The 26,762-nt window shown below is 45.7% G+C and overlaps 1 protein-coding gene across 9 annotated transcripts in view; it reads left to right on the top strand.

Annotated features, from left to right (window-relative positions):
* Positions 1-25,705, top strand: part of atat1 (alpha tubulin acetyltransferase 1) — a 46,792-nt gene extending 21,087 nt beyond the window's left edge. Inside the window, exons 7-14 of one of the 9 annotated variants that reach the window (XR_008070072.1) lie at positions 7,232-7,277; positions 12,042-12,087; positions 15,305-15,379; positions 19,459-19,678; positions 23,300-23,403; positions 23,656-23,728; positions 24,347-24,377; positions 24,662-24,773. Coding sequence is in view for 7 of the 9 variants with exons in the window: in XM_052469304.1 (XP_052325264.1) it covers positions 7,232-7,277; positions 15,305-15,379; positions 19,459-19,678; positions 23,300-23,403; positions 23,656-23,728; positions 24,662-25,058 (915 nt within the window). In the remaining 2 variants the exon portion in view is untranslated. Of the gene's footprint in view, positions 1-7,231; positions 7,278-12,041; positions 12,088-15,304; positions 15,380-19,458; positions 19,679-22,166; positions 22,361-23,299; positions 23,404-23,655 lie in introns of those variants that run through there. The other 8 variants (XR_008070071.1, XM_052469305.1, XM_052469307.1 and 5 more) reach the window with 8 other exon arrangements.
* Positions 25,706-26,762: the final 1,057 nt, after the last annotated feature.

Here is a 26,762-nt window from a genome sequence, read left to right as displayed (position 1 = left end):
CAGCCATCAAACTGAGATACAGTCAGCCATCAAACTGAGATACAGTCAGCCATCAAACTGATACAGTCAGCCATCAAACTGAGATACAGTCAGCCGTTAAACTGAGATACAGTCAGCCGTCAAACTGAGATACAGTCAGCCATCAAACTGATACAGTCAGCCATCAAACTGAGATACAGTCAGCCGTCAAACTGAGATACAGTCAGCCGTCAAACTGAGATACAGTCAGCCATCAAACTGAGATACAGTCAGCCATCAAACTGATACAGTCAGCCATCAAACTGAGATACAGTCAGCCGTCAAACTGAGATACAGTCAGCCGTCAAACTGAGATACAGTCAGCCGTCAAACTGAGATACAGTCAGCCGTCAAACTGAGATACAGTCAGCCGTCAAACTGAGATACAGTCAGCCGTCAAACTGAGATACAGTCAGCCGTCAAACTGAGATACAGTCAGCCGTCAAACTGAGATACAGTCAGCCGTCAAACTGAGATACAGTCAGCCGTCAAACTGAGATACAGTCAGCCATCAAACTGATCAAACTGAGATACAGTCAGCCATCAAACTGAGATACAGTCAGCCGTCAAACTGAGATACAGTCAGCCATCAAACTGAGATACAGTCAGCCATCAAACTGAGATACAGTCAGCCATCAAACTGAGATACAGTCAGCCGTTAAACTGAGATACAGTCAGCCGTCAAACTGAGATACAATCAGCCATCAAACTGAGATGCAGTCAGCCATCAAACTGATACAGTCAGCCATCAAACTGAGATACAGTCAGCCATCAAACTGAGATACAGTCAGCCGTCAAACTGAGATACAGTCAGCCATCAAACTGAGATACAGTCAGCCATCAAACTGAGATACAGTCAGCCATCAAACTGAGATACAGTCAGCCGTCAAACTGAGATACAGTCAGCCGTCAAACTGAGATACAGTCAGCCGTCAAACTGAGATACAGTCAGCCGTTAAACTGAGATAGTCAGCCGTCAAACTGAGATGCAGTCAGCCATCAAACTGAGATACAGTCAGCCGTCAAACTGAGATACAGTCAGCCATCAAACTGAGATACAGTCAGCCGTCAAACTGAGATACAGTCAGCCGTCAAACTGAGATACAGTCAGCCGTTAAACTGAGACACAGTCAGCCGTTAAACTGAGACACAGTCAGCCGTTAAACTGAGACACAGTCAGCCGTTAAACTGAGACACAGTCAGCCGTTAAACTGAGACGCAGTCAGCCGTCAAACTGAGATACAGTCAGCCGTCAAACTGAGACACAGTCAGCCGTCAATCAGCCGTCAAACTGAGATACAGTCAGCCGTCAAACTGAGTTGCAGTCAGCCGTCAAACTGAGATGCAGTCAGCCATCAAACTGAGATGCAGTCAGCCATCAAACTGAGATGCAGTCAGCCATCAAACTGAGATACAGTCAGCCGTCAAACTGAGATACAGTCAGCCGTCGAACTGAGATACAGTCAGCCGTCGAACTGAGATGCAGTCAGCCGTCAAACTGAGATGCAGTCAGCCGTCAAACTCAGATGCAGTCAGCCGTCAAACTGAGATACAGTCAGCCGTCAAACTGAGATACAGTCAGCCGTCAAACTGAGATACAGTCAGCCGTCAATCAGCCATCAAACTGAGATACAGTCAGCCGTCAAACTGAGATACAGTCAGCCGTCAAATTGAGATACAGTCAGCCGTTAAACTGAGACACAGTCAGCCGTTAAACTGAGACACAGTCAGCCGTTAAACTGAGACACAGTCAGCCGTCAAACTGAGATACAGTCAGCCGTCAAACTGAGACAGTCAGCCATCAAACTGAGACACAGTCAGCCGTCAATCAGCCGTCAAACTGAGATACAGTCAGCCGTCAAACTGAGACACATTCAGCCGTCAATCAGCCGTCAAACTGAGATACAGTCAGCCGTCAAACTGAGATACAGTCAGCCGTCAAACTGAGATACAGTCAGCCGTCAATCAGCCGTCAAACTGAGATACAGTCAGCCGTCAAACTGAGTTGCAGTCAGCCGTCAAACTGAGATGCAGTCAGCCGTCAAACTGAGATGCAGTCAGCCGTCAAACTGAGATACAGTCAGCCGTCAAACTGAGATGCAGTCAGCCGTCAAACTGAGATACAGTCAGCCGTCAAACTGAGATGCAGTCAGCCGTCAAACTGAGATGCAGTCAGCCGTCAAACTGAGATACAGTCAGCCGTCAAACTGAGATACAGTCAGCCGTCAAACTGAGATGCAGTCAGCCGTCAAACTGAGATGCAGTCAGCCGTCAAACTGAGATGCAGTCAGCCGTCAAACTGAGATGCAGTCAGCCGTCAAACTGAGATGCAGTCAGCCGTCAAACTGAGATGCAGTCAGCCGTCAAACTCAGATGCAGTCAGCCGTCAAACTGAGATGCAGTCAGCCGTCGAACTGAGATGCAGTCAGCCGTCGAACTGAGATGCAGTCAGCCGTCGAACTGAGATACAGTCAGCCGTCGAACTCAGATTCAGTCAGCCGTCAAACTCAGATTCAGTCAGCCGTCAAACTGAGATACAGTCAGCCATCAATCAGCCGTCAAACTGAGATACAGTCAGCCGTTAAACTCAGATACAGTCAGCCGTCACACTGAGATACAGTTAGCCGTCAAACTGAGATACAGTCAGCCATCAAACTGAGATACAGTCAGCCGTCAAACTGAGATACAGTCAGCCGTCATCAGTCATGTGACTCCTCACCTCCAGACGACTAAAGCAAAGTAGGTCAATTAAATAGTCCTAGAAAAACACGTTTTGTAAGCAGAGATGGAATTATACATATATATATATACCACCAACATTTTAGGAGTATTCAAACAATAAATCAGTTGAACACATTTTAAACCCGTTTATGAAGATGTATAATATCTTATAATTATAAAGGTTTTCATGTTTTATCTGATGAGACAATATTTCACTTGAGATCAAAATACTCCCTCAGGTTGTTATGAGGGTGTTGTTGTTGTGAGGGTGTTGTTAAGAGGGTGGTGTTGTTGTGAGGGTGGTGTTGTTGTGAGGGTGGTGTTGTTATGAGAGTGGTGTTGTTATGAGGGTGGTGTTGTTGTTATGAGGGAGGTGTTGTTGTTGTAAGGGTGTTGTTGTTATGAGGGTGGTGTTGTTGTTATGAGGGTGGTGTTGTTGTTATGAGGGTGGTGTTGTTGTTGTAAGGGTGTTGTTATGTGGGTGTTGGTGTTGTTATGAGGGTGCTGGTGGTGTTATGAGGGTGTTGGTGTTGTTATGTGGGTGTTGGTGTTGTTAAGAGGGTGGTGGTGTTGTTAAGAGGGTGGTGGTGTTGTTAAGAGGGTGGTGTTGTTGTTGTGAGGGTGTTGTTGTTATGAGGGTGTTGTTGTTATGAGGGTGTTGTTGTTATGAGGGTGGTGTTGTTATGAGGGTGTTGTTGTGTTGGTGTTGTTATGAGGGTGTTGCTGTTATGCGGGTGTTGTTGTGAGGGTGGTGTTGTTATGAGGGTGTTGTTGTTAAGAGGGTGGTGTTGTTGTTATGAGGGTGTTGGTGTTGTTATGCGGGCGTTGGTGTTGTTATGCGGGTGTTGTTGTTGTGAGGGTGTTGTTGTTATGAGGGTGGTGTTGTTGTGAGGGTGGTGTTGTTGTGAGGGTGGTGTTGTTATGAGGGTGGTGTTGTTGTGAGGGTGGTGTTGTTGTGAGGGTGGTGTTGTTATGAGGGTGGTGTTGTTATGAGGGTGGTGTTGTTATGAGGGTGGTGTTGTTGTGAGGGTGCTGTTGTTATGAGGGTGTTGTTGTTATGAGGGTGTTGTTGTTATGAGGGTGTTGTTGTTATGAGGGTGTTGTTGTTATGAGGGTGTTGTTAAGAGGGTGGTGTTGTTGTGAGGGTGTTGTTGTTGTGAGGGTGTTGTTGCTGTGAGGGTGTTGTTGTTGTGAGGGTGGTGTTGTTATAAGGGTGTTGTTGTGAGGGTGTTGTTGTTGTGAGGGTGTTGTTGTTGTGAGGGTGTTGTTGTTATGAGGGTGTTGTTGTTGTGAGGGTGTTGTTGTTATGAGGGTGGTGTTGTTGTTATGAGGGTGGTGTTGTTGTTATGAGGGTGGTGTTGTTGTTATGAGGGTGGTGTTGTTGTTGTAAGGGTGTTGTTGTTATGAGGGTGGTGTTGTTGTTATGAGGGTGGTGTTGTTGTTGTAAGGGTGTTGTTGTTATGAGGGTGGTGTTGTTGTTGTGAGGGTGGTGTTGTTGTTATGAGGGTGCTGTTGTTGTTATGAGGGTGCTGTTGTTGTTAAGAGGGTGGTGGTGTTGTTAAGAGGGTGGTGTTGTTGTTGTGAGGGTGTTGTTGTTATGAGGGTGTTGTTGTTATGAGGGTGGTGTTGTTATGAGGGTGTTGTTGTGTTGGTGTTGTTATGAGGGTGTTACTGTTATGCGGGTGCTGTTGTTAAGAGGGTGGTGTTGTTGTTATGAGGGTGGTGTTGTTGTGAGGGTGCTGTTGTTGTGAGGGTGCTGTTGTTGTGAGGTTGTTGTTGTTATGAGGGTGTTGTTTTTATGAGGGTGTTGTTGTTATGAGGGTGTTGCTGTTATGAGGGTGTTGGTGTTGTTATGAGGTTGTTGTTGTTATGAGGTTGTTGTTGTTGTTGTTGTTGTTGTGAGGGTGTTGTTGTTATGAGGGTGTTGTTGTTATGAGGGTGCTGTTGTTAAGAGGGTGCTGTTGTTAAGAGGGTGCTGTTGTTAAGAGGGTGGTGCTGTTGTTAAGAGGGTGGTGCTGTTGTTAAGAGGGTGGTGTTGTTGTTATGAGGGTGGTGTTGTTGTTATGAGGGTGGTGTTGTTGTTATGAGGGTGGTGTTGTTGTTATGAGGGTGCTGTTGTTAAGAGGGTGGTGGTGTTGTTAAGAGGGTGGTGGTGTTGTTAAGAGGGTGGTGTTGTTATGAGGGTGTTGTTATGAGGGTGTTGTTAAGAGGGTGGTGTTGTTATGAGGGTGGTGTTGTTAAGAGGGTGGTGTTGTTAAGAGGGTGGTGTTGTTGTTTTGAGGGTGTTGGTGTTGTTATGCGGGCGTTGGTGTTGTTATGAGGGTGTTGCTAAGAGGGTGTTGTTGTTGTGAGGGTGTTGGTGTTGTTATGAGGGTGTTGGTGTTGTTATGAGGGTGGTGGTGTTGTTATGAGGGTGTTGTTGTGAGGGTGTTGGTGTTGTTATGAGGGTGTTGGTGTTGTTAAGAGGGTGGTGTTGTTGTTATGAGGGTGTTGGTGGTGTTATGAGGGTGTTGTTATGAGGGTGTTGTTATGAGGGTGGTATGAGGGTGTTGTTAAAAGGGTGTTATGGAAAGGTGATGATAAACAACAGCGTGTTGGTCAATGAGTGTGTCCCTAGGGGCCCTGGTCAGAAATAGTGCACTACGTTACCCATAGGGCTCTGGTACAAAGTAGTGGACTATAAAGAGAATAGGGTGCCATTTGGGATGCACACGATGAGTCACTTCCTGTTTGTGATTTCACCACAGTGTGTCCTCCAGACTGAGATAACCTCCAAAGCTTTACTCATCATGCTGGCCCTATAGTTAACGATTCTGTTAATAACCTCCAAAGCCTTACTCATCATGCTGGCCCTATGGTTAACGATTCTGTTAATAACCTCCAAAGCCTTACTCATCATGCTGGCCCTATGGTTAACGATTCTGTTAATAACCTCCAAAGCCTTACTCATCATGCTGGCCCTATGGTTAACGATTCTGTTAATAACCTCCAAAGCCTTCCTCATTATGCTGGCCCTATGGTTAATGATTCTGTTAATAACCTCCAAAGCCTTACTCATCATGCTGGCCCCATGGTTAATGATTCTGTTAATAACCTCCAAAGCCTTACTCATCATGCTGGCCCCATGGTTAATGATTCTGTTAATAACCTCCAAAGCCTTACTCATCATGCTGGCCCCATGGTTAATGATTCTGTTAATAACCTCCAAAGCCTTACTCATCATGCTGGCCCCATGGTTAATGATTATGTTAATAACCTCCAAAGCCTTACTCATCATGCTGGCCCTATGGTTAACGATTCTGTTAATAACCTCCAAAGCCTTACTCATCATGCTGGCCCTATGGTTAACGATTCTGTTAATAACCTCCAAAGCCTTACTCATCATGCTGGCCCTATGGTTAACGATTCTGTTAATAATCTCCAAAGCCTTACTCATCATGTTGGCCCTATGGTTAACGATTAGGTAAATACATTACCTGGATGTCATGTATGTATCATCTACCTGGTGATTTATTTATCTTCCTTCGAGTCATCAATCTCTCTCTCTTCCTGACCCTGTCCCCTTCTTTCTCTCTCTCCCTCTCTCTCTCTCTCTCTCTCTCTCTCTCTCTCTCTTCCTGACCCTGTCCCCTTCTTTCTCTTTCTCTCTCTCTCTCTATCTTTCTCTCTCTCTCTCTCTCTCTGTCTCTCTCTCTCTCTCTCTCTCTCTCTCTCTCTCTCTCTCTCTCTCTCTCTCTCTCTCTCTCTCTGGCTCCTCTCTCTCTCTCTCTCTCTCTCTCTCTCTCTCTCTCTCTCTCTCTCTCTGTCTCTCTCTCTGTCTCTCTCTCTCTCTCTCTCTCTCTCTCTCTCTCTGTCTCTCTCTCTCTCTGTCTCTCTCTCTGTCTCTCTCTCTGTCTCTCTCTCTCTCTCTCTCTGTCTCTCTCTGTCTCTCTCTGTCTCTCTCTCTCTCTCTCTCTCTCTCTCTCTCTCTCTCTCTCTCTCTCTCTCTCTCTCTCTCTCTCTCTCTCTCTCTCTCTCTCTCTCTCTCTCTCTCTCTCTCTTCCTGACCCTGTCCCCTTCTTTCTCCCTCTCTCTCTCTCTCTCTCTCTCTCTCTCTCTCTCTCTCTCTCTCTCTCTCTCTGTCTCTCTCTCTCTCTCTCTCTCTCTCTCTCTCTCTGTCTCTCTCTGTCTCTCTCTGTCTCTCTCTCTCTCTCTCTCTCTCTCTCTCTCTCTCTCTCTCTCTCTCTCTCTCTCTCTCTCTTCCTGACCCTGTCCCCTTCTTTCTCTCTCTCTCTCTCCCTCTTTCTCTCTCTCTCCCCCTCTCTCTCTCTCTCTCTCTCTCTCTCTCTCTCTCTCTCTCTCTCTCTCTCTCTCTCTCTCTCTCTCTCTCTCTCTCTCTCTCTCTCTCTCTCTCTCTCTCTCTCTCTCTCTCTCTCTCTCTCTCTCTCTCTCTCTCTCTCTCTCTTCCTGACCCTCTCTCTCTTTCTCTCTCTCTCTCTCTCTCTTTTACTAGGTCAATAACTTTGTGGTGTTTGACGGTTTCTTCGCCAAAAAATCAGGTAATATTCCAGAATATTCTGCCTATATATCTTAATTCTATCTGTGTTGTTTTGGATTAATAGTGTTGTGTAACTGACTGTGTCCCAAATGGTTCTCCTTTCCCTATATAGTGCACTACTTTATACTAGAGCCCTGCGGGTCCTGGTCAAGAGTAGTGCACTAAATAGGAAAAAGAGTGCCATTTGGCCGCACAAACAGTTGTCTCTTCATGCCTGTGGTGGTGTGGTAATAGGAGTATGGTTTGGACTAGCGTGGGCATCCACACCCTCACAGGTGCCTTCTAGTGGCACGTCTAATGTGGAGTAGGCTGCCTCTCTCTGTTCCCATTACAACAGACACCCTAGTGTTGTCAGCTGACTTATGGCTTCCGGATTCTTCCAAAACAGTTCAGAAGAGTTTGCATGTATTATGATGCCATTTTATGATGATTTTTGAACTTTTTTTCGGGTGTTCGGGCACACAAAACATTTTCTGGAGGCAAGCCGAAGTCTACGCCCCTTCGTTGGTGATTGGTCAACAGTAGGGATTCTTCAATAAAGTCTTTGTTGTCATTCAACGGGAGACGACTCGTTTTCATGCACATTGTTTCGTTGAGAAACACTGCACCAAACATCTTAGTTAATGTAAAATGACGCACCTAATATCTCCTCTGCAAAAACGTCCAAATTAATGACAGATTTCTGACTTTTTTTGAAGAAGTGACGTCTAGCTATGGAGTCTCAAAATGGACAAACATTATATTACTGTTTTTTTCCCCTTGTTTCTCAAGCGAAGGTCTTTTAAGGGAGAATGCGAGCACACTCGTTCGGTTCATCCGAGTTTGGATAGGGGCCAGTCGAACTGAAGCTTGCAGAGGCCTTTATACCCCCTTGACTTTTTACTTCCTGAATTCAAAATGTATTAAATATTTTTTGTTCTTCTCCCATCTACATAACTACCCCATAATGACAGGTTTTTAGAAATGTTTGCAAATGTATTGAAAATTACATATCTAATTTACATAAGTGTTCATACCCCTGAGTCAATACTTTGTAGAAGCACATTTGGGGCGCCAGGGTAGCCTAGTGGTTCGTTCTGCCCCTGAACAGGCAGTTAACCCACTGTTCCTAGGCCGTCATTGAAAATAAGAATTTGTTCTTAACTGACTTTCCTGGTTAAATAAAGGTAAAATAGCGATTAAAGCTCAAGCTCTGTTAAAATTAGATGGGGAGTGGTGATGAACAGCAATCTTCAAGTCATTCCATATATTTTCAATGGTATTCAAGTCTGGGTTTTGACTGTTCTGAAGCCATTTCAACATTGCTTTGGCCCAATTTAAGGTTGTTTGAACTCTGAAGCAGGTTCTCATTTTGGATTTGCCTGTATTTGGCTCCATTCATTGTTCCCTCTATCCTTACCAGTCTCCTAGTCCCTGGCACTGAAAAGCTTCCCCATAGCATGATGCTGCCACCACCATGCTTCACGGTAGGGATGGTGTTAGACAGGTGATGAGCTGTGCCCGGTTTTCTCCAGACATAACACTTTGCAATCAGGCCAAAGAGTTAAATGTTTGTCTCATCAGGCCACAGAATATTTTCAAATTACTTTTTGCAAACTGCAGGTGTGCTGTCATGTGCCTTTTTCTCTGGAGTGCCTTCACTCTGGCCACTCGCCCATAAAGTCCTTATTGGTGAAGTGCTGTAGAGACTGTGTCCTTCAAGGCAGGTTCTACCATCTCAGCCAAGGAACTCTGTAGTTCTGTCAGAGTGGTCAAATGGTTACCTCCCTGACCAAGGTCCTTCTTGCTCAGTTGCTCAGTTTGGTCGCACGGCCAACTCTCCCAATAATGGAGACCACTGTGATCTTGGAAACATACATACACAGAATTGTTTTATACCCTTCCGCAGATATATGCCTCATCACAATTCTATATCTGAGATCTTATGGTATAGTTTCTGCTCTAACATGCACTGTCAACTGTGGGACCTTATATAGTCAGGTGTGTTTCTTTCCAAATCAATGGAATTTGCCACAGGTGGACCCCAATCAAGTTGTAATGACATCTCAAGGATGGCAAAAGGAAATAGGATGCACCTCAATTTGGAGTGTCATAGCAAAGAGGTGTGAATACTCACAGTACCAGTCAAAAGTTTGGAAACCTACTTTAAGATAAAATGTATAAAAACAATGTTTTCACTTTTAAATTATGGGGTGTCTGATATGACATCACTCACACATACCTTAATTAGAGGCTGATGGTGTCTGATATGACATCACTCACACATACCTTAATTAGAGGCTGATGGTGTCTGATATGACATCACTCACACATACCTTAATTAGAGGCTGATGGTGTCTGATATGACATCACTCACACATGCCTTAATAAGAGGCTGATGGTGTCTGATATGACATCACTCACACATACCTTAATTAGAGGCTGATGGTGTCTGATATGACATCACTCACACATGCCTTAATTAGAGGCTGATGGTGTCTGATATGACATCACTCACACATACCTTAATTAGAGACTGATGGGTGTGAAACAAATAAATATTGAATCCATTTTGAATTCAGGCTGTAACACAACAATATGTGGAATAAATCAAGGGGTGTGAATACTTTCTGCAGATAGAAAGATGGGTAGATACAGGGCCTCCGCAAAGTATTCAGACCCCTTGACTTTTTCCACATTTTGTTACATTAAAATTGATTAAATGTTTTTTTTAATCCTCATCACAATACCCCATAATAACAAAGCAAAAACTGTTTTGGATTTTTTTTGCAAATGTTTCAAAATATAAAAAACAGAAATATCTTATTTACGTAAGTGTTCAGATCCTTCGCTATGAGACTCGAAATTGAGCTCAAGTTTACGTTGATCATCCTTGAGATGTTTCTACAACTTGATTGGAGTCCACCTGTGGTAAATTCAATTGATTGGACATGATTTGGAAAGGCACACACCTGTCTATATAAGGTCCCACAGTTGACAGTGCATGTCAGAGCAAAATCCAATCCACGAGGTTGAAGGAATTGTCCGTAGAGCTTAGAGACAGGATTTTGTCGAGGCACATATCTGGGGAAGGGTACCAAAACATTTCTGCAGCATTGAAGGTCCTCAAGAACACAGTGGGCTCCATCATTCTTAAATGAGAGCCACCAAGACTATTCCTAGAGCTGGCTGCCCGGTCAAACTGAGCAATCGGGATAGAAGGGCCTTGGTCAGGAAGGTGACCAAGAACCCGATGGTCACTCTTACAAAGCTCCAGAGTCCCTCTGGGGAGATGGGAGAACCTTCCAGAAGGACAAGCATCTCTGCAGCACTCCACCAATCAGGCCTTTATGGTAAAGTGGCCAGACAGAAGCCACACATGACAGACCACTTGGAGTTTGCCAAATGGCACCTAAAGACTCTCAGAACATGAGAAACAAGATTCTCTGGTCTGATGAAACCAAGATTGAAAACATTGGCCTGAATACCAAGTTTCACATCTGGACGAAACCTGCACCATCCCTGCGGTGAAGCATGGTGGTGGTGTCAGCATCATGCTGTGGGGATATTTTTCAGTGGCAGGGGCTAGAAGACTAGTCAGGATCGAGGGAAAGATGAACGGAGCAAAGTACAGAGAGATCCTTGATAAAAACCTGCTCCAGAGTGCTCAGGACCTCAGACTGGGGCGAAGGTTCACCATCCAACAGGACAACGACCATAAGCACACAGCCAAGACAATGCAGGAGTGACTTCGGGAGAAGTCTTTGAATGTCCTTGAGTGGCCCAGCCAGAGCCTGGACTTGAGCCTGATCGTACATCTCTGGAGAGACCTGATAATAGCTGTGCAGCAACGCTCCCCATCCAACCTGATAGAACTTGTGAGGATCTGCAGAGAAGAAAAGGGAGAAGCTCTCCAAATACAGGTGTGCCAAGCTTGTAGCGTCATACCCAAGAAGACTCGAGGCTGTAATCACTGGGGCGGCAGGGTAGCCTAGTGGTTAGAGTGTTGGACTAGTAACCGAAAGGTTGCAAGTTCAAATCCCCGAGCTGACAAGGTACAAAATCTGTCGTTCTGCCCCTGAACAAGGCAGGCCGTCATTGAAAATAAGAATTTGTTCTTAACTGACTTGCCTGGTTAAATAAAGGATAAATAAAACTGCCAAAGGTGCTTCAACAAAGTACTGAGTAAAGGGGACTGAACACTTATGTGATATCATTTTTATTTGTATACATTTGCAAACATTTCTAAACTTGTTTTTGCTTTGTCATTATAGGATTTTGTGTGTAGGACTTTATTATTATTATTATTATTTTAAGTCCATGAGTCTGAATACTTCCCGAAGGCACTGTAGATAGATTTGCCATAATCCTGTCAATGTATTTGGTCTTAAACCACTCGAAGGTTTCATACCAGACCCAAGTCTGTAGCAGCGTGTTTATGATTTGATAATACTGTCTTTATATACATTGCCAATACAAGCATGTAGCAGACATTTTTTGTATTTCAGTCCGCTGAAGCATGTCGATCTGAACTCCATAGTAGCTGGAAAAACACTTTTTCTGGGATGTACTATATCGTAATATCTTCCATTTTCATTAAATTAACACGAGTAGGCTACAACAACAAAAACGTCCCAATTCCCCATTTGCACCCTCCTCCAGAACAATGTACATTTTTGGAGAGTCACTATCCCTGGAAAGGGCTGTTCTGTGACACTATTTCCCAGTTAAATTTTCTGTTATTCTGGTTTCCAAACGCGGCTTTTGTTTCACCAAACTTTCACAGGCTCGACTCCCTCTCCTCCGACGGATCAGGGAATGTATGGCTTTTTGTAAGGAACTCTCAATCTCTTTCTTTTCTTCTTCTTCTACCTCCTGTCTTGCATCCACTTCCTCTTTACGTTCTCCTTTAGCTGCTCTGTCCCTTTGTTGATCTCAGGGCCCCTGTTTCTCCTGTCTCTCTCTTCTGCTCTCTCTCTTTCTACCTTTCTTTCTACCTCTCTCTCTCTTTCTACCTCTCTCTCTCTACCTCTCTTTCTCTCTCTTTCTACCTCTCTTTCTCTCTCTCTCTCTACCTCTCTCTTTCTACCTTGCTCTTTCTACCTCTCTCTTTCTACCTCTACCTCTCTCTTTCTACCTCTCTCTTTCTACCTCTCTCTTTCTCCCTCTCTCTCTCTCTCTCTCTCTCTCTCTCTCTCTCTCTCTCTCTCTCTCTCTCTCTCTCTCTCTCTCTGTTTTCTCTCGTGTATCACTACCCTGCTTCTCTCCCATGCTGGGTCCAATATATGACACAATCTACAATCTACTGTAGATATATGATCATATATTGGAGCTAGCCTCTCAGGTACCAGGCTGCTATGGTTACCCTGAGATCAGATAGATACACTGCCCCTAACCATGTCCCTGGCTGCCTTCCCCACACCACTGATAATAATAGACCTGTTTGTAGTCCCACCCACTACCAGAGCCATATACACGCATATGAGACTAGTAGAGATATGTTTGTATTTATGGCTCTTCCTGTTTGTATTTATGGCTCTTCCTGTTTGTATTTATGGCTCTTCCTGTTTGTATTTATGGCTCTTCCTGTTTGTATTTATGGCTCTTCCTGTTTGTATTTATGGCTCTTCCTGTTTGTATTTATGGCTCTTCCTGTGTGTGTATATGGCTTTTCCTGTGTGTGTATGGCTCTACCTACCTGTGTGTGTATATGGCTCTACCTACCTGTGTGTGTATATATGGCTCTACCTACCTGTGTGTGTATATGGCTCTACCTACCTGTGTGTGTATATGGCTCTACCTACCTGTGTGTGTATATGGCTCTACCTACCTGTGTGTGTATATGGCTCTACCTACCTGTGTGTGTATATGGCTCTACCTACCTGTGTGTGTATATATGGCTCTACCTACCTGTGTGTATATATGGCTCTACCTACCTGTGTGTATATATGGCTCTACCTACCTGTGTGTGTGTATATATGGCTCTACCTACCTGTGTATATATATGGCTCTACCTACCTGTGTGTGTATATGGCTCTACCTACCTGTGTGTGTGTGTATATGGCTCTACCTACCTGTGTGTGTGTGTATGGCTCTTACCTACCTGTGTGTGTGTATATATGGCTCTACCTACCTGTGTATATATATGGCTCTACCTACCTGTGTGTGTATATGGCTCTACCTACCTGTGTGTGTATGGCTCTACCTACCTGTGTGTATATATGGCTCTACCTACCTGTGTGTGTATATGGCTCTACCTACCTGTGTATATATATGGCTCTACCAACTGTGTGTGTATGGCTCTACCTACCTGTGTGTATATATGGCTCTACCTACCTGTGTGTGTATGGCTCTACCTACCTGTGTGTATATATGGCTCTACCTACCTGTGTGTATATATGGCTCTACCTACCTGTGTATATATATGGCTCTACCTACCTGTGTGTGTATGGCTCTACCTACCTGTGTGTGTATGGCTCTACCTACCTGTGTGTATATATGGCTCTACCTACCTGTGTATATATATGGCTCTACCTACCTGTGTATATATATGGCTCTACCTACCTGTGTATATATATAGCTCTACCTACCTGTGTATATATATGGCTCTACCTACCTGTGCGTATATATGGCTCTACCTACCTGTGTGTATATATGGCTCTACCCACTATAATTCAATGTCTCATCAAAATGCACACCATAATGCTATTGGACAAAAACATTTGTTCTATATTATAGTAAACTCAGCAAAAATAGAAACGTCCCTTTTTCAGGACCCTGTCTGGTTGTTCAATGAACCATAAACAATGAATGAACATGCACCTGTGGAACGGTCGTTAAGACACGAACAGCTTACAGACAGACGGTAGGCAATTAAGGTCACAGTTATGAAAACATAGGACAAACACCAAAAGGAAGATGCCCAGGGTCCGTGCTCATCTGTGTGAACGTGCCTTAGGCATGCTGCAAGGAGGCATGAGAACTGCAGATGTGGCCAGGGAAATAAATTGCAATGTCCGTACTGTGAGACGCCTAAGACAGAGAGACAGGACGGACAGCTGATCGTCCTGGCAGTGGCAGACCACGTATAACAACACCTGCACAGGATCGGTACATCCGAACATCACACCGGGTACAGGATGGCAACAACAACTGCCCGAGTTACACCAGGAACGCACAATCCCTCCATCAGTGCTCAGACTTTCCGCAATAGGCTGAGAGAGGCTGAACTGAGGGGCTTGTAGGCCTGTTGTAAGGCAGGTCCTCACCAGACACACCGGCAACAACGTTGCCTATGGGCACAAACCCACCGTTGCTGGACCAGACAGGACTGGCAAAAAGTGCTCTTCTCTGACAAGTTGCGGTTTTGTCTCACCAGGGGTGATGGTCGGATTCGCGTTTATCGTCGAAGGAATGAGCGTTACACCGAGGCCTGTACTCTGGAGCGGGATCGATTTGGAGGTGAAGGGTCCGTCATGGTCTGGGGCGGTGTGTCACAGCATCATCGGACTGAGCTAGTTGTCATTGCACGTCTGGGACCTGTTGGATCGGAGGGTGAGGGCTAGGGCCATTCCCCCCCAGAAATGTCCAGGAACTTGCAGGTGCCTTGGTGGAAGAGTGGGGTAACATCTCACAGCAAGAACTGGTCAATCTGGTGCAGTCCATGAGGACGAGATGCACTGCAGTACGTAATGCAGCTGGTGGCCAGACCAGATACTGACTGTTACTTTTGATTTTGACCCCCCTTTGTTCAGGGAAACATTATTCCATTTCTGTTAGTCACATGTCTGTGGAACTTGTTCAGTTTATGTCTCAGCTGTTGAATCTTGTCATGTTCATACAAATATTTACAAAAAAAAAAATTAACACAGTTGACAGTGAGAGGACGTTTCTTTTTTTGCTGAGTTTAGGTATAGTCCAGTAGGATGCTTGTTTATATGAAGGTAAGACGGAATGTTTAGGTCTACTCACTTTGTACCCAGGGTCGCCATAAGGTCGCCATAACGTTGCCATAATGTTTTCCCCATTGCCTACTGTATTCTTCAACAGCGGCCCAGTTGAGAAAGGTTCCCCCCAAAAAGCCGGACGGAGAGATCAAGCCCTACTCACTAACGGAGAGAGAAGGTGAGCCACCATTGACCTATGGACAGGAACACATACAGACTAAACCCTAATGGGCCAGTTTCCCAGACCCAGATGAAGGCTAGTCCTGGATTAAAACCCATGGCATTGAGATTCTTCTTAGTCCAGGACTAGGCATAACCTGTGTCCAGGAAACCAGAGAAAAAAACAGCCCATGTACAGTACACAGTAAACTGTAGCTAGAACATACACTACATGACCAAAAGTATGTGGACACCTGCTCGTCAAACATCTCATTCTAAAAACATGGGCATTAATATGGAGTTGGTCCACCCTTTGCTGCTATAACAGCCTCCAGTCTTCTGGGAAGCCTTTCCACTAGATGTTGTAACATTACTGCTATAACAGCCTCCAGTCTTCTGGGAAGGCTTTCCACTAGATGTTGGAACATCGCTGCTATAACAGCCTCCAGTTTTCTGGGAAGGCTTTCCACTAGATGTTGGAACATCGCTGCTATAACAGCCTCCAGTTTTCTGGGAAGGCTTTCCACTAGATGTTGGAACATCGCTGCTATAACAGCCTCCAGTTTTCTGGGAAGGCTTTCCACTAGATGTTGGAACATCGCTGCTATAACAGCCTCCAGTTTTCTGGGAAGGCTTTCCACTAGATGTTTGAACATTGCTGCCATAACAGCCTCCACTCTTCTGGGAAGGCTTTCCACTAGATGTTGGAACATTGCTGCCAAAACAGCCTCCACTCTTCTGGGAAGGCTTTCCACTAGATGTTGGAACATTGCTGCTATAACAACCTCCAGTCTTCTGGGAAGGCTTTCCACTAGATGTTGATACATTACTGCCAAAACAGCCTCCACTCTTCTGGGAAGGCTTTCCACTAGATGTTGGAACATTGCTGCTATAACAGCCTCCAGTTTTCTGGGAAGGCTTTCCACTAGATGTTGGAACATTGCTGCTATAACAGCCTCCACTCTTCTGGGAAGGCTTTCCACTAGATGTTGGAACATTGCTGCTATAACAGCCTCCAGTCTTCTGGGAAGGCTTTCCATTAGATGTTGGAACATTGCTGCGGGGACTTGCTTCCATTCAGCCACAGGAGCATTAGTGAGGTCGGGCGCTGAGGTTTGGCAATTAGGCCTGGCTAGCAGTCGGTGTTCCAATTCATCCCAAAGGTGTTCGATGGGGTTGAGATCAGGGCTCTGTGCAGGCAGTCAAGTTCTTCCACACCAATCTCGACAAACCATTTCTGTATGGACCTCACTTTGTGCATGGGGGCATTGTCATGCTGAAACAGGAAAGGACCTTCCCCTACCCAAAGTGTTGCCACAAAGTTGGAAGCACAGAATCATCTCAAATGTTGAAATTTCCCTTCACTTGAACTAAGGGGCCTAGCCTGAACCATGAAAACAGCCCCACACCAATTTTCCTCCTCCACCAAACTTTACAGTTGGTACTGTGCAATCGGGCAGGTAACGTTCTCCTGGTGTCCACCAAACCCAGATTCGTCCGTCGGACTGCCAGATGGTGAAGCGGGATTCATCAATCCAGAGAACGAGTTTCCACTTCTCCAGACTCCATTGACGGTGGTGATCTTATGGGGACCACTCCAGCTGCTCGGCCATGGAAACCCATTTCATGAAGTTCCCAACGAACAGTTCTTGTGCTGACATTGTTTCCAGAGGCAGTTTGGAATCCGGTAGTGATTGTTACAACTGAGGACTGATTATTTTTATGCGCTACGCCACGTTGACACGTTGACGGTGACACGTTGACACTTTGACACGTTGACACGTTGACGTTGACACTTTGACATGTTGACATGGTGACACGTTGACACTTTGACACGGTGACACGTTGACGTTGACACGTTGACAGATGACGTTGACTGTGACATGGTGACATGTTGACGGTGCCACGTTGACACGTTGAAAGTCACTGAGCTCTTCAGTAAGACCATTCTACTGCCAATGTTTGTCTATGGAGATTGCATGGCTGTGTGCTGTCAGCAAACGGGTATGGCTGAAATAGCCACTAATTTGAAGGGGTGTCCACATACTTTTGTATATATAGTGTTGAGCAGCGTGATCCAATTTACGTTGTACTGAAATACACAGTCGTGACATCGTATGACAGCCCGATGAAGATGCATATTATTTTCTCTGGAGTAAACATCATTACTTGTAGAGATATTTCCCACTTCATTGCACCCATTGTAAACACAGTGCTGTAGGGCGGTTGGCATCTGTGTGGCATCTATTCTGCCTGGTTAGGTCAGTTTAGTTTGAAAGCCACTGAGCCATTCACCAGGGTAAGCATTGATAACAACTTTGTAAACATTAGGATGTACCGCCGACACTCATGGCTACTGTAGAACCTCTCTGTCCAGTTACATTTCACAGTGTCTCTGTGCAGTTGGTTGGTTCGTCAAATGTACTGTAGAACCTCTCTGTCCAGTCACATTTCACAGTGTCTCTGCAGTTGGTTGGTTTGTCAAATGTACTGTAGAACCTCTCTGTCCAGTCACATTTCACAGTGTCTCTGTGCAGTTGGTTGGTTCGTCAAATGTACTGTAGAACCTCTCTGTCCAGTCACATTTCACAGTGCCTCTGTGCAGTTGGTTGGTTCGTCAAATGTACTGTAGAACCTCTCTGTCCAGTCACATTTCACAGTGTCTCTGTGCAGTTGGTTGGTTCGTCAAATGTACTGTAGAACCTCTCTGTCCAGTCACATTTCACAGTGTCTCTGTGCAGTTGGTTGGTTCGTCAAATGTACTGTAGAATCTCTCTGTCCAGTCACATTTCACAGTGTCTCTGTGCAGTTGGTTGGTTCGTCAAATGTACTGTAGAACCTCTCTGTCCAGTCACATTTCACAGTGTCTCTGTGCAGTTGGTTGGTTCGTCAAATGTACTGTAGAACCTCTCTGTCCAGTTACATTTCACAGTGTCTCTGTGCAGTTGGTTGGTTCGTCAAATGTACTGTAGAACCTCTCTGTCCAGTCACATTTCACAGTGTCTCTGTGCAGTTGGTTGGTTCGTCTTCTGGCCTCAGTAAAATGTCACCATAGTTGGATAGAGTTTGTATAACCATTGTTTATGAGTGGAGCAGTGAGATTCACAAACTCTTAATCAAATCTTGCTGTTTATGAATGTCTGTCAGAGACACTAGTCAGCCTAGTGATGATGCACTGTACAGAGATCAGTTTGTGTTAGATTCTGAATAATGTAGTAGCAGTGGTGCTCTGTCAGAGACACTAGTCAGCCTAGTGATGATGCACTGTACTGAGATCAGTTTGTGTTAGATTCTGAATAATGTAGTAGCAGTGGTGCTCTGTTTGACAGTCATCACTGTCTCCCCCCTCTCCCTCGTGGTATTGTCTCCCCCTCTCCCTCGTGGTATTGTCTCCCCCTCTCCCTCGTGGTATTGTCTCTCCCTCGTGGTATTGTCTCCCCCTCTCCCTCGTGGTATTGTCTCTCCCTCTCCCTCGTGGTATTGTCTCTCCCTCGTGGTATTGTCTCCCCCTCTCCCTCGTGGTATTGTCTCCCCCTCGTGGTATTGTCTCTCCCTCGTGGTATTGTCTCCCCCTCTCCCTCGTGGTATTGTCTCTCCCTCGTGGTATTGTCTCCCCCTCTCCCTCGTGGTATTGTCTCTCCCTCCCCCTCGTGGTATTGTCTCTCCCTCGTGGTATTGTCTCTCCCTCGTGGTATTGTCTCCCCCTCTCCCTCGTGGTATTGTCTCTCCCTCCCCCTCGTGGTATTGTCTCTCCCTCGTGGTATTGTCTCTCCCTCGTGGTATTGTCTCTCCCTCCCCTCGTGGTATTGTCTCTCCCTCGTGGTATTGTCTCCCTCGTGGTATTGTCTCTCCCTTGTGGTATTGCCTCCCCCTCGTGGTATTGCCTCCCCCTCGTGTTATTGTCTCCCCCTCATGGTATTGTCTCCCCCTCATGGTATTGTCTCCCCCTCGTGTTATTGTCTCCCCCTCTCCCTCATGGTATTGTCTCCCCCTCATGGTATTGTCTCCCCCTCGTGTTATTGTCTCCCCCTCTCCCTCATGGTATTGTCTCCCCCTCATGGTATTGTCTCCCCCTCTCCCTCGTGGTTTTGTCTCCAGCTGTGCGAGAGGAGCAGAAGGCTCTTCCCTGGCCTTTGTGTCGCCACGCGGCTCCTCCCCTCTCTCCCCCATTGTCGGTATCCTCCCCTTGCTCCCCAAGCAGGGGCCGCCAGCGTCCCGATCCGGCCCTGGCCCCGGCACCTGCCCCTGGGGCCAACAGGGGCCCGAACCCCCACCCTCCACTCATCAACAGCCTCAACTGCAGGGCAAAGCGCACCAGGTATGGTATTCCCGAGAACAGGTCCCGAAATGTCCTTGTTTTCCAGGAATCTCGGTTGGAGTGATCCCTGATTCACGGGAATCAGGAGGGAAGAAGCAGAGGGAATCATCCGCCGTGGGAATTTTTGGGAACGTTGCGTGAAATTTGCAACCCTACTTCTACTACTTGACTGAAAACTCTATGTAACTGAACCCAGGATTGTGGGAGAGGTGCAACAGCAGTATATCTGAATGGCAGAGTGTGTTCTATGCTGAGGGCCTGTCTGTGTCTGCCAGGGTTGGAGGGCTTGGCAACGGGACGCAGAATTCCTCTCATTAAGAGTATTGTTTCCATGCAAAAGAGCGAGCCTCAGGGCACTGTGGGTACATCCTACAGACTGTTCCCTTTCTACTATCTAGGGAATAGTGTGCCATTTGGGACAGGACCCTGGGTAAAGTGCCTTCTCTCTGATTCCAAGCCTCCTGCGCTCTCTCTCTTCTCTCTAATTGTCCTGCGTGACCAGAACTGCTCTCTCTCTCTTCTATCTAATTGTCCTGTGTGACCAGAACTGCTCTCTCTCTCTCTTCTATCTAATTGTCCTGCGTGACCAGAACTGCTCTCTCTCTCTCCTCTCTAATTGTCCTGCGTGACCAGAAGTGCTCTCTCTCTAATTGTCCTGCGTGACCAGAAGTGCTCTCTCTCTAATTGTCCTGCGTGACCAGAAGTGCTCTCTCTCCTCTCTAACTGTCCAGCGTGACCAGAAGTGCTCTCTCTCTCTCCTCTCTAACTGTCCAGCGTGACCAGAAGTGCTCTCTCTCTCCTCTCTAATTGTCCTGCGTGACCAGAAGTGCTCTCTCTCTCTCCTCTCTAATTGTCCTGCATGACCAGAACTGCTCTCTCTCTCTCTCCTCTCTAATTGTCCTGCGTGACCAGAAATGCTCTCTCTCTCTCTATCTAATTGTCCTGCGTGACCAGAAATGCTCTCTCTCTCTCCTATCTAATTGTCCTGCGTGACCAGAAATGCTCTCTCTCTCTCTCCTCTCTAATTGTCCTGCGTGACCAGAACTGCTCTCTCTCTCTCCTCTCTAATTGTCCTGCGTGACCAGAAGTGCTCTCTCTCTCTCCTCTCTAATTGTCATGTGTGACCAGAACTGCTCTCTCTCTCTCTTCTCTCTAATTGTCCTGCGTGACCAGAAATGCTCTCTCTCTCTCCTATCTAATTGTCCTGCGTGACCAGAACTGCTCTCTCTCTCTCCTATCTAATTGTCCTGCGTGACCAGAACTGCTCTCTCTCTCTCTCCTCTCTAATTGTCATGTGTGACCAGAACTGCTCTCTCTCTCTCCTCTCTAATTGTCCTGCGTGACCAGAACTGCTCTCTCTCTCTCTCCTCTCTAATTGTCCTGCGTGACCAGAAGTGCTCTCTCCTCTCTAATTGTCCTGCGTGACCAGAAGTGCTCTCTCTCTCTCCTCTCTAATTGTCCTGCGTGACCAGAAGTGCTCTCTCTCTCTCCTCTCTAATTGTCCTGTGTGACCAGAAGTGCTCTCTCTCTCCTCTCTAATTGTCCTGTGTGACCAGAAGTGCTCTCTCTCTCCTCTCTAATTGTCCTGTGTGACCAGAAGTGCTCTCTCTCTCCTCTCTAATTGTCCTGTGTGACCAGAAGTGCTCTCTCTCTCCTCTCTAATTGTCCTGTGTGACCAGAAGTGCTCTCTCTCTCCTCTCTAATTGTCCAGCGTGACCAGAAGTGCTCTCTCTCTCCTCTCTAATTGTCCTGTGTGACCAGAACTGCTCTCTCTTCTCTCTAACTGTCCTGCGTGACCAGAAGTGCTCTCTCTCTCCTCTCTAATTGTCCTGCGTGACCAGAAGTGCTCTCTCTCTCATTGTCCTGCGTGACCAGAAATGCTCTCTCTCTCTCCTATCTAAGTTTCCTGCGTGACCAGAAGTGCTCTCTCTCTCTCCTCTCTAATTGTCCTGCGTGACCAGAAGTCCTCTCTCCTCTCTAATTGTCCTGCGTGACCAGAAGTCCTCTCTCCTCTCTAATTGTCCTGCGTGACCAGAAGTGCTCTCTCTCTCCTCTCTAATTGTCCTGTGTGACCAGAAGTGCTCTCTCTCTCTCCTCTCTAATTGTCCTGCGTGACCAGAAGTGCTCTCTCTCTCCTCTCTAATTGTCCTGTGTGACCAGAAGTGCTCTCTCTCTCTCCTCTCTAATTGTCCAGCGTGACCAGAAGTGCTCTCTCTCTCTCCTCTCTAATTGTCCTGCGTGACCAGAAGTGCTCTCATTCTCTTCTCTCTAATTGTCCTGCGTGACCAGAACTGCTCTCTCTCTCTGGCCTGTCTTTCTAAACACTGTTTCTCTATGTCTGTCTTTCTTTCTCTTGTTCTCTCGTTTGTGTTCACCATCCCCTTTTATTTAATTTGTCCACTCTCACAAATACAATCATCTAATCCTCCTCCTTCCTCCTCTCTCTGGCTCTCTGCCTCCTCCTCCTCCATCGTTAACATGAGGACAGTTCCCTTAACCGATCGCAGCTCAGCTTCCATTGACCACCTTGTGACTCTCCCCACCACAGTCTGCTCCTTTTTTTAAAGGAAGGACTGTGGTTTTTAGCCTGTTAGCTAGCCTATGTCTGCATCCCAATTCTCCACCCTTCTCTTGAAGTGTGTACTTGCACACTTCCCGTCATGGATTTAACAATGGTGGAACCCCCCCGATGTTTACACCATTGATAAATCCATGACGGGACGATCAGGATGCAACCTACCGATCTGTCTGTCATGGCCCGGGAGTTTAGTATTATTTAAATGATTCATTTACTATGAAACAGAAGGGATAGGACTCCCTATGTCTGTTAGAAGTCGTTCAACCTTTCCTAGTTGCGTTGGTCGTCCCGTTGAGGGACTTATGATGCTGCCTGTACCTTTTTGCCTGACGTTTTCTAGAAGAAGTTATTAAAACTTATCTCCCAACAAAATGAGAAAAGTGAGATTTCTTTCTGTTCAACCTGGTCCGCCATTTTGGAGCTTGTATTTCAGTAATAGTTTGACCTTTAACCTAAAATACTCTCAAAACAAAATGTACTAGGCTACTAAAATAACACGAAGGCTTTTGTAGTCATATTCATTGTACAGCAGGTATCGTGTTTATTTATTAATTAAAATTTCTCACAATAGTCTTCTTTTCTTTTTTTTTTATAAAACTTGACTTGTCACATTGTCATGGAAACATGTGGCCAATAAGAAACATTACCTAGAATTTGATATTGACCAGTTTTTTTCTATCAGGCATAACTTGCTCCAATAACTCCTCCCCCATGACTCTAAGCATCTATTCTGACTTCACATGGTTATTGACCTTTTTGTTATTGTATGTATGAGTTGTCAAGCATTCACTTATACCTTTGTTTTTGCTAATTATGTTTTCATTTTGTGTTTTTCTTATGTTGAATTCTGTTGCTTTTTTTCCCATTCAAACACAATTCCTTCTCTTTTTATCTTTTTCCTTGGTCCTCCTGTACTACCCTGTTTCTGTCTCGCTCCCTACCTCATTTCTCCCACATCCTTCTCTGTGCCCTGTTCTCTCCTGTACCCCTGGTCTTTTCTTTTTTCATTCCCTTGCTCTTCCCTGCTCCCATCGCCGTGGTAGCCAACAGGGCCTGGTTGCCAGGGGAAACCTCTACAGCCGCCACGTCAACACCCGGGGCTTTGGGCAGTTGTTGGAGACACAGCCGAACATCTTCAGACTGCCAGGTAACCAGATTTGATTGGCTACAGGACGTGTGTAGTACACTGTAAGAACACGCCATTCTAATCCCAAAAGGCACCCTATTCCCGATATAGCGCACTACTTTTGACCAGAGCCCTAGGGACCCTGGCTAAAAGTAGTGCACTACATAGGGAATAGGGTACCATTTGGGACAAACTACATTACCCAGCATGCCCATGGATATACTGTGTGGTCCATTCTGACCTCTGACCTGTTAGTGCTGTGTGTCTCCTCAGGTTTGAGACCAGTGTTGAGAGACAGAGAGACTGACATCGGAGGACAGAGAGAGCCACTGGGACACAGAGACAGGTTGGACAGCCAAGGAGTCCTAACTCACCCATAGAAACACTATTAGAAGGCTATACATCTCACAGATGTGGGGTAGCTCTGGATAAGAGCGTCTGCTAAATGACTTAAATGTAAATGTATGTTAAATGGGTAGCAGGGTAGCCTAGTGGTTAGAGCGTTGGACAAGTAACCGGAAGGTTGCGAGTTCAAACCCCCGATCTGACAAAGTACAAATCTGTCGTTCTGCCCCTGAACAGGCAGTTGCCCCACTGTTCCTAGGCCCGTCATTGAAAATAAGAATTTGTTCTTAACCGACTTGCCGAGTTAAATAAATAAAATAAATACAAAAATAAAACAGACTGTACATCATAAATGTATGTAGTGGATTGGAAAGGCATTGAATAGTGGGCGGATACAGTAGTGGGCGGATACAATAGTGGGCGGATACAATAGTGGGCGGATACAAATGAAAGGTGTATAAACCTGAATTACAGAAGACCTGTGTTTTGACAAGGACCTTTTCTTTGTTCTCTGCGGCACACAAATGATTTATCTTCCTTCTCTCTGTTTCTCTATCACACTCATCGCCTCCATCATCACCTCCATCATGCCTCTTCTTCATCCCTCCATTTCAACCAGGTCCATGCCTGTATACAGTGAGCTACAAAAAGTATGGGGACAATGACACATCTGTTGTTTTGGCTCTGGACTCCAGCACTTTGATATGATACAATGACTATGAGGTTAAAGTGCAGACTGTCAGCTTTAATTTGATGGTATTTTCATCCATACCGGGCGGGGTGAACTGTTTAGAAATTACACCACTTTTTGTACATAGTCCCCCGATTTTAGGGGACAAAAAGTATTCGGATTCAGTTGTGTAATAATGTGCAAAGTCACTGTCCCAATCATTTTGGACCTCACGTGTCTCTCCCACCTCTGCCCCCCGTCCAGGACGGAGCCGCCCCCGTCCAGGAAGGAGCCGCCCCGTTCCCAGACTATCATGATGACCACCAGAGAACCAGACAGACAGGCCGAGACAGAGACCAAGGTGCTGGAAAAGGGGCTCCGGAAGGGGTTAGCAGGAGAGCCCTTTGCAGGAAGGGGTAGGGGAGAAGGAGGTGGGCCTCTGGAGGTGGTTGATAAGGTACCATCGGAGCCTGAGAGGGACAGAGCTAGAGGAGGAAGCTCCTGGGGAGTAGGAGGAGGGCCCCTGGTGGTGGTTGAGAAAGTACCATCGGAGCCTGAGAGGGACATGGGGACAGGAGGGTGGTCGTGGATGCTGGGAGAGAGCTGCTGTAACACAGCCCAGTGGGCCAGGCAGGACTATAGAAACACCAGACCCTGGTGACGCACATGGACAGACGGACAAACAGACTGATGATTAGGGATCAAGAGAAAAGAGATGAGAGAAGAAAGGAAAGCCACATATGGATACAGATGAAGAGATAAAAAGAGAAGAAATCCAATCCTCCTGCACTTCTCTTCATCCCTCTTTCCTGATCGCTAATTAGTGGTACTATGTTTATAACGATACAGAATGAGTGAGGGGTTTGGTCGGTACGCAGCAATAGTCAGCCAGATGTCTCTTATCACTGAGTGTTGTATCTGTCCCAAATGGCACCCTTTTTAGTGCACTACTTTCTACCAGAGCCAAGGTCGTAGGGTGCCATTTGGGATGTACATAGACCGGGTGAGAGTGTAACATGATGGGTTACAGCGCAATGATCACAATGTGGCAGTGAATGGCAAAGTTTTACACACCTCCTAAAATCTGCAAAGGCAATGGGAGCCATGCTAGAAATTCCATTCGACTTGAGTTTACCAGACATATTTAATGGCACTTTAATTAATTTTGTTGTAACTATTTCATTAAAATGCGTGTTTTTTTTATTTTTTTTATTTTTTAAATCTGAAGAGAAAGTATTATTCTATGAAGGGCAATGTTTTTTTTTTTCCTATAAATAAATTGGCTACACAGACGATCACAGAAACGGACTTGTCCCCAATGTTGGAATAGCATTATGAGTTAGCCCCGTGTTATGTATTATAAATCAGAATCAATGAAATGTTCAATCAAATAATAGTCTGTTGAACCAGCTGGTAGTACTGGCTGGGTGGGTCCAGTACCTACCACTAAACCTCAGACATGTCAGTACAAAACAGGGTTGTGTTCATTAGGCACCAAATGGAAGAACATTTTGAAACAAACAGGGAGGGACTACTTGGATTTATCCAATAAGAAATGGCGATTTTTGTTTGAAAACGTTTTGCTACAGTGTGCCCTATTGAACACAACCCTGCTTCGGTTATTTCCTCCCCACAGACAGTAAACAGATTTATATCATCACTAAAACATTGGTGCCCTGATGACATGTTAAACATGGAACTAGTCAGTACTCCGGTCAAGACAGGAACTCATTGGAGATCTTTCATTTCTTCATCACTCCCAAATGACCAAATTGGAATGGCACGGCCCAATTAAAGTTCACTTTTCCTTGGCTTTGGAATGGCACGGCCCAATTAAAAAGTTCCCTTTCCTCGGCTTTGGAATGGTACGGCCCAATTAAAGTTCCCTTTCCTCGGCTTTGGAATGGTACGGCCCAATTAAAGTTCCCTTTCCTCTGCTTTGGAATGGTACGGCCCAATTAAAGTTTTGAATTATGGCTATTACTAATTCATGTACAGAGGGGATAGACTGAAAGGACAAAACATTAAGAACACCTTCCTGATATTGAGTTGTCTTGCCCTTTCACCCTCTGAATGGCACACACACACAAACCATGTCTCAAGGCTTAAAAGTTTCCTTCTTTAACTCGTCTCCTCCTCTTCATCTACTCTGATTAAAGTGGATTTAACAAGTGACATCAATAAGGGATCATAGACTGACCAGGGGAATCCAGGTGAAAGCTGTCATGGAAAGAGCAGATGTTCTTAATGTTTTATACAATCAGCGCATGTCAACGTGTATCATTAACCAAGACAGAAAGTGCAACAGACTGCTCACGATGACTGTATCATTAACCAGCCAGACAGAAAGACCAACACAGACTGC

This window comes from Oncorhynchus keta, chromosome 19 (assembly GCF_023373465.1).
Source record: "Oncorhynchus keta strain PuntledgeMale-10-30-2019 chromosome 19, Oket_V2, whole genome shotgun sequence".
NCBI lineage: Eukaryota > Metazoa > Chordata > Actinopteri > Salmoniformes > Salmonidae > Oncorhynchus > Oncorhynchus keta.
The sequence above is the reverse complement of the archived record's forward strand: the minus strand, read 5'-3'. Positions and strand labels throughout refer to the sequence as shown.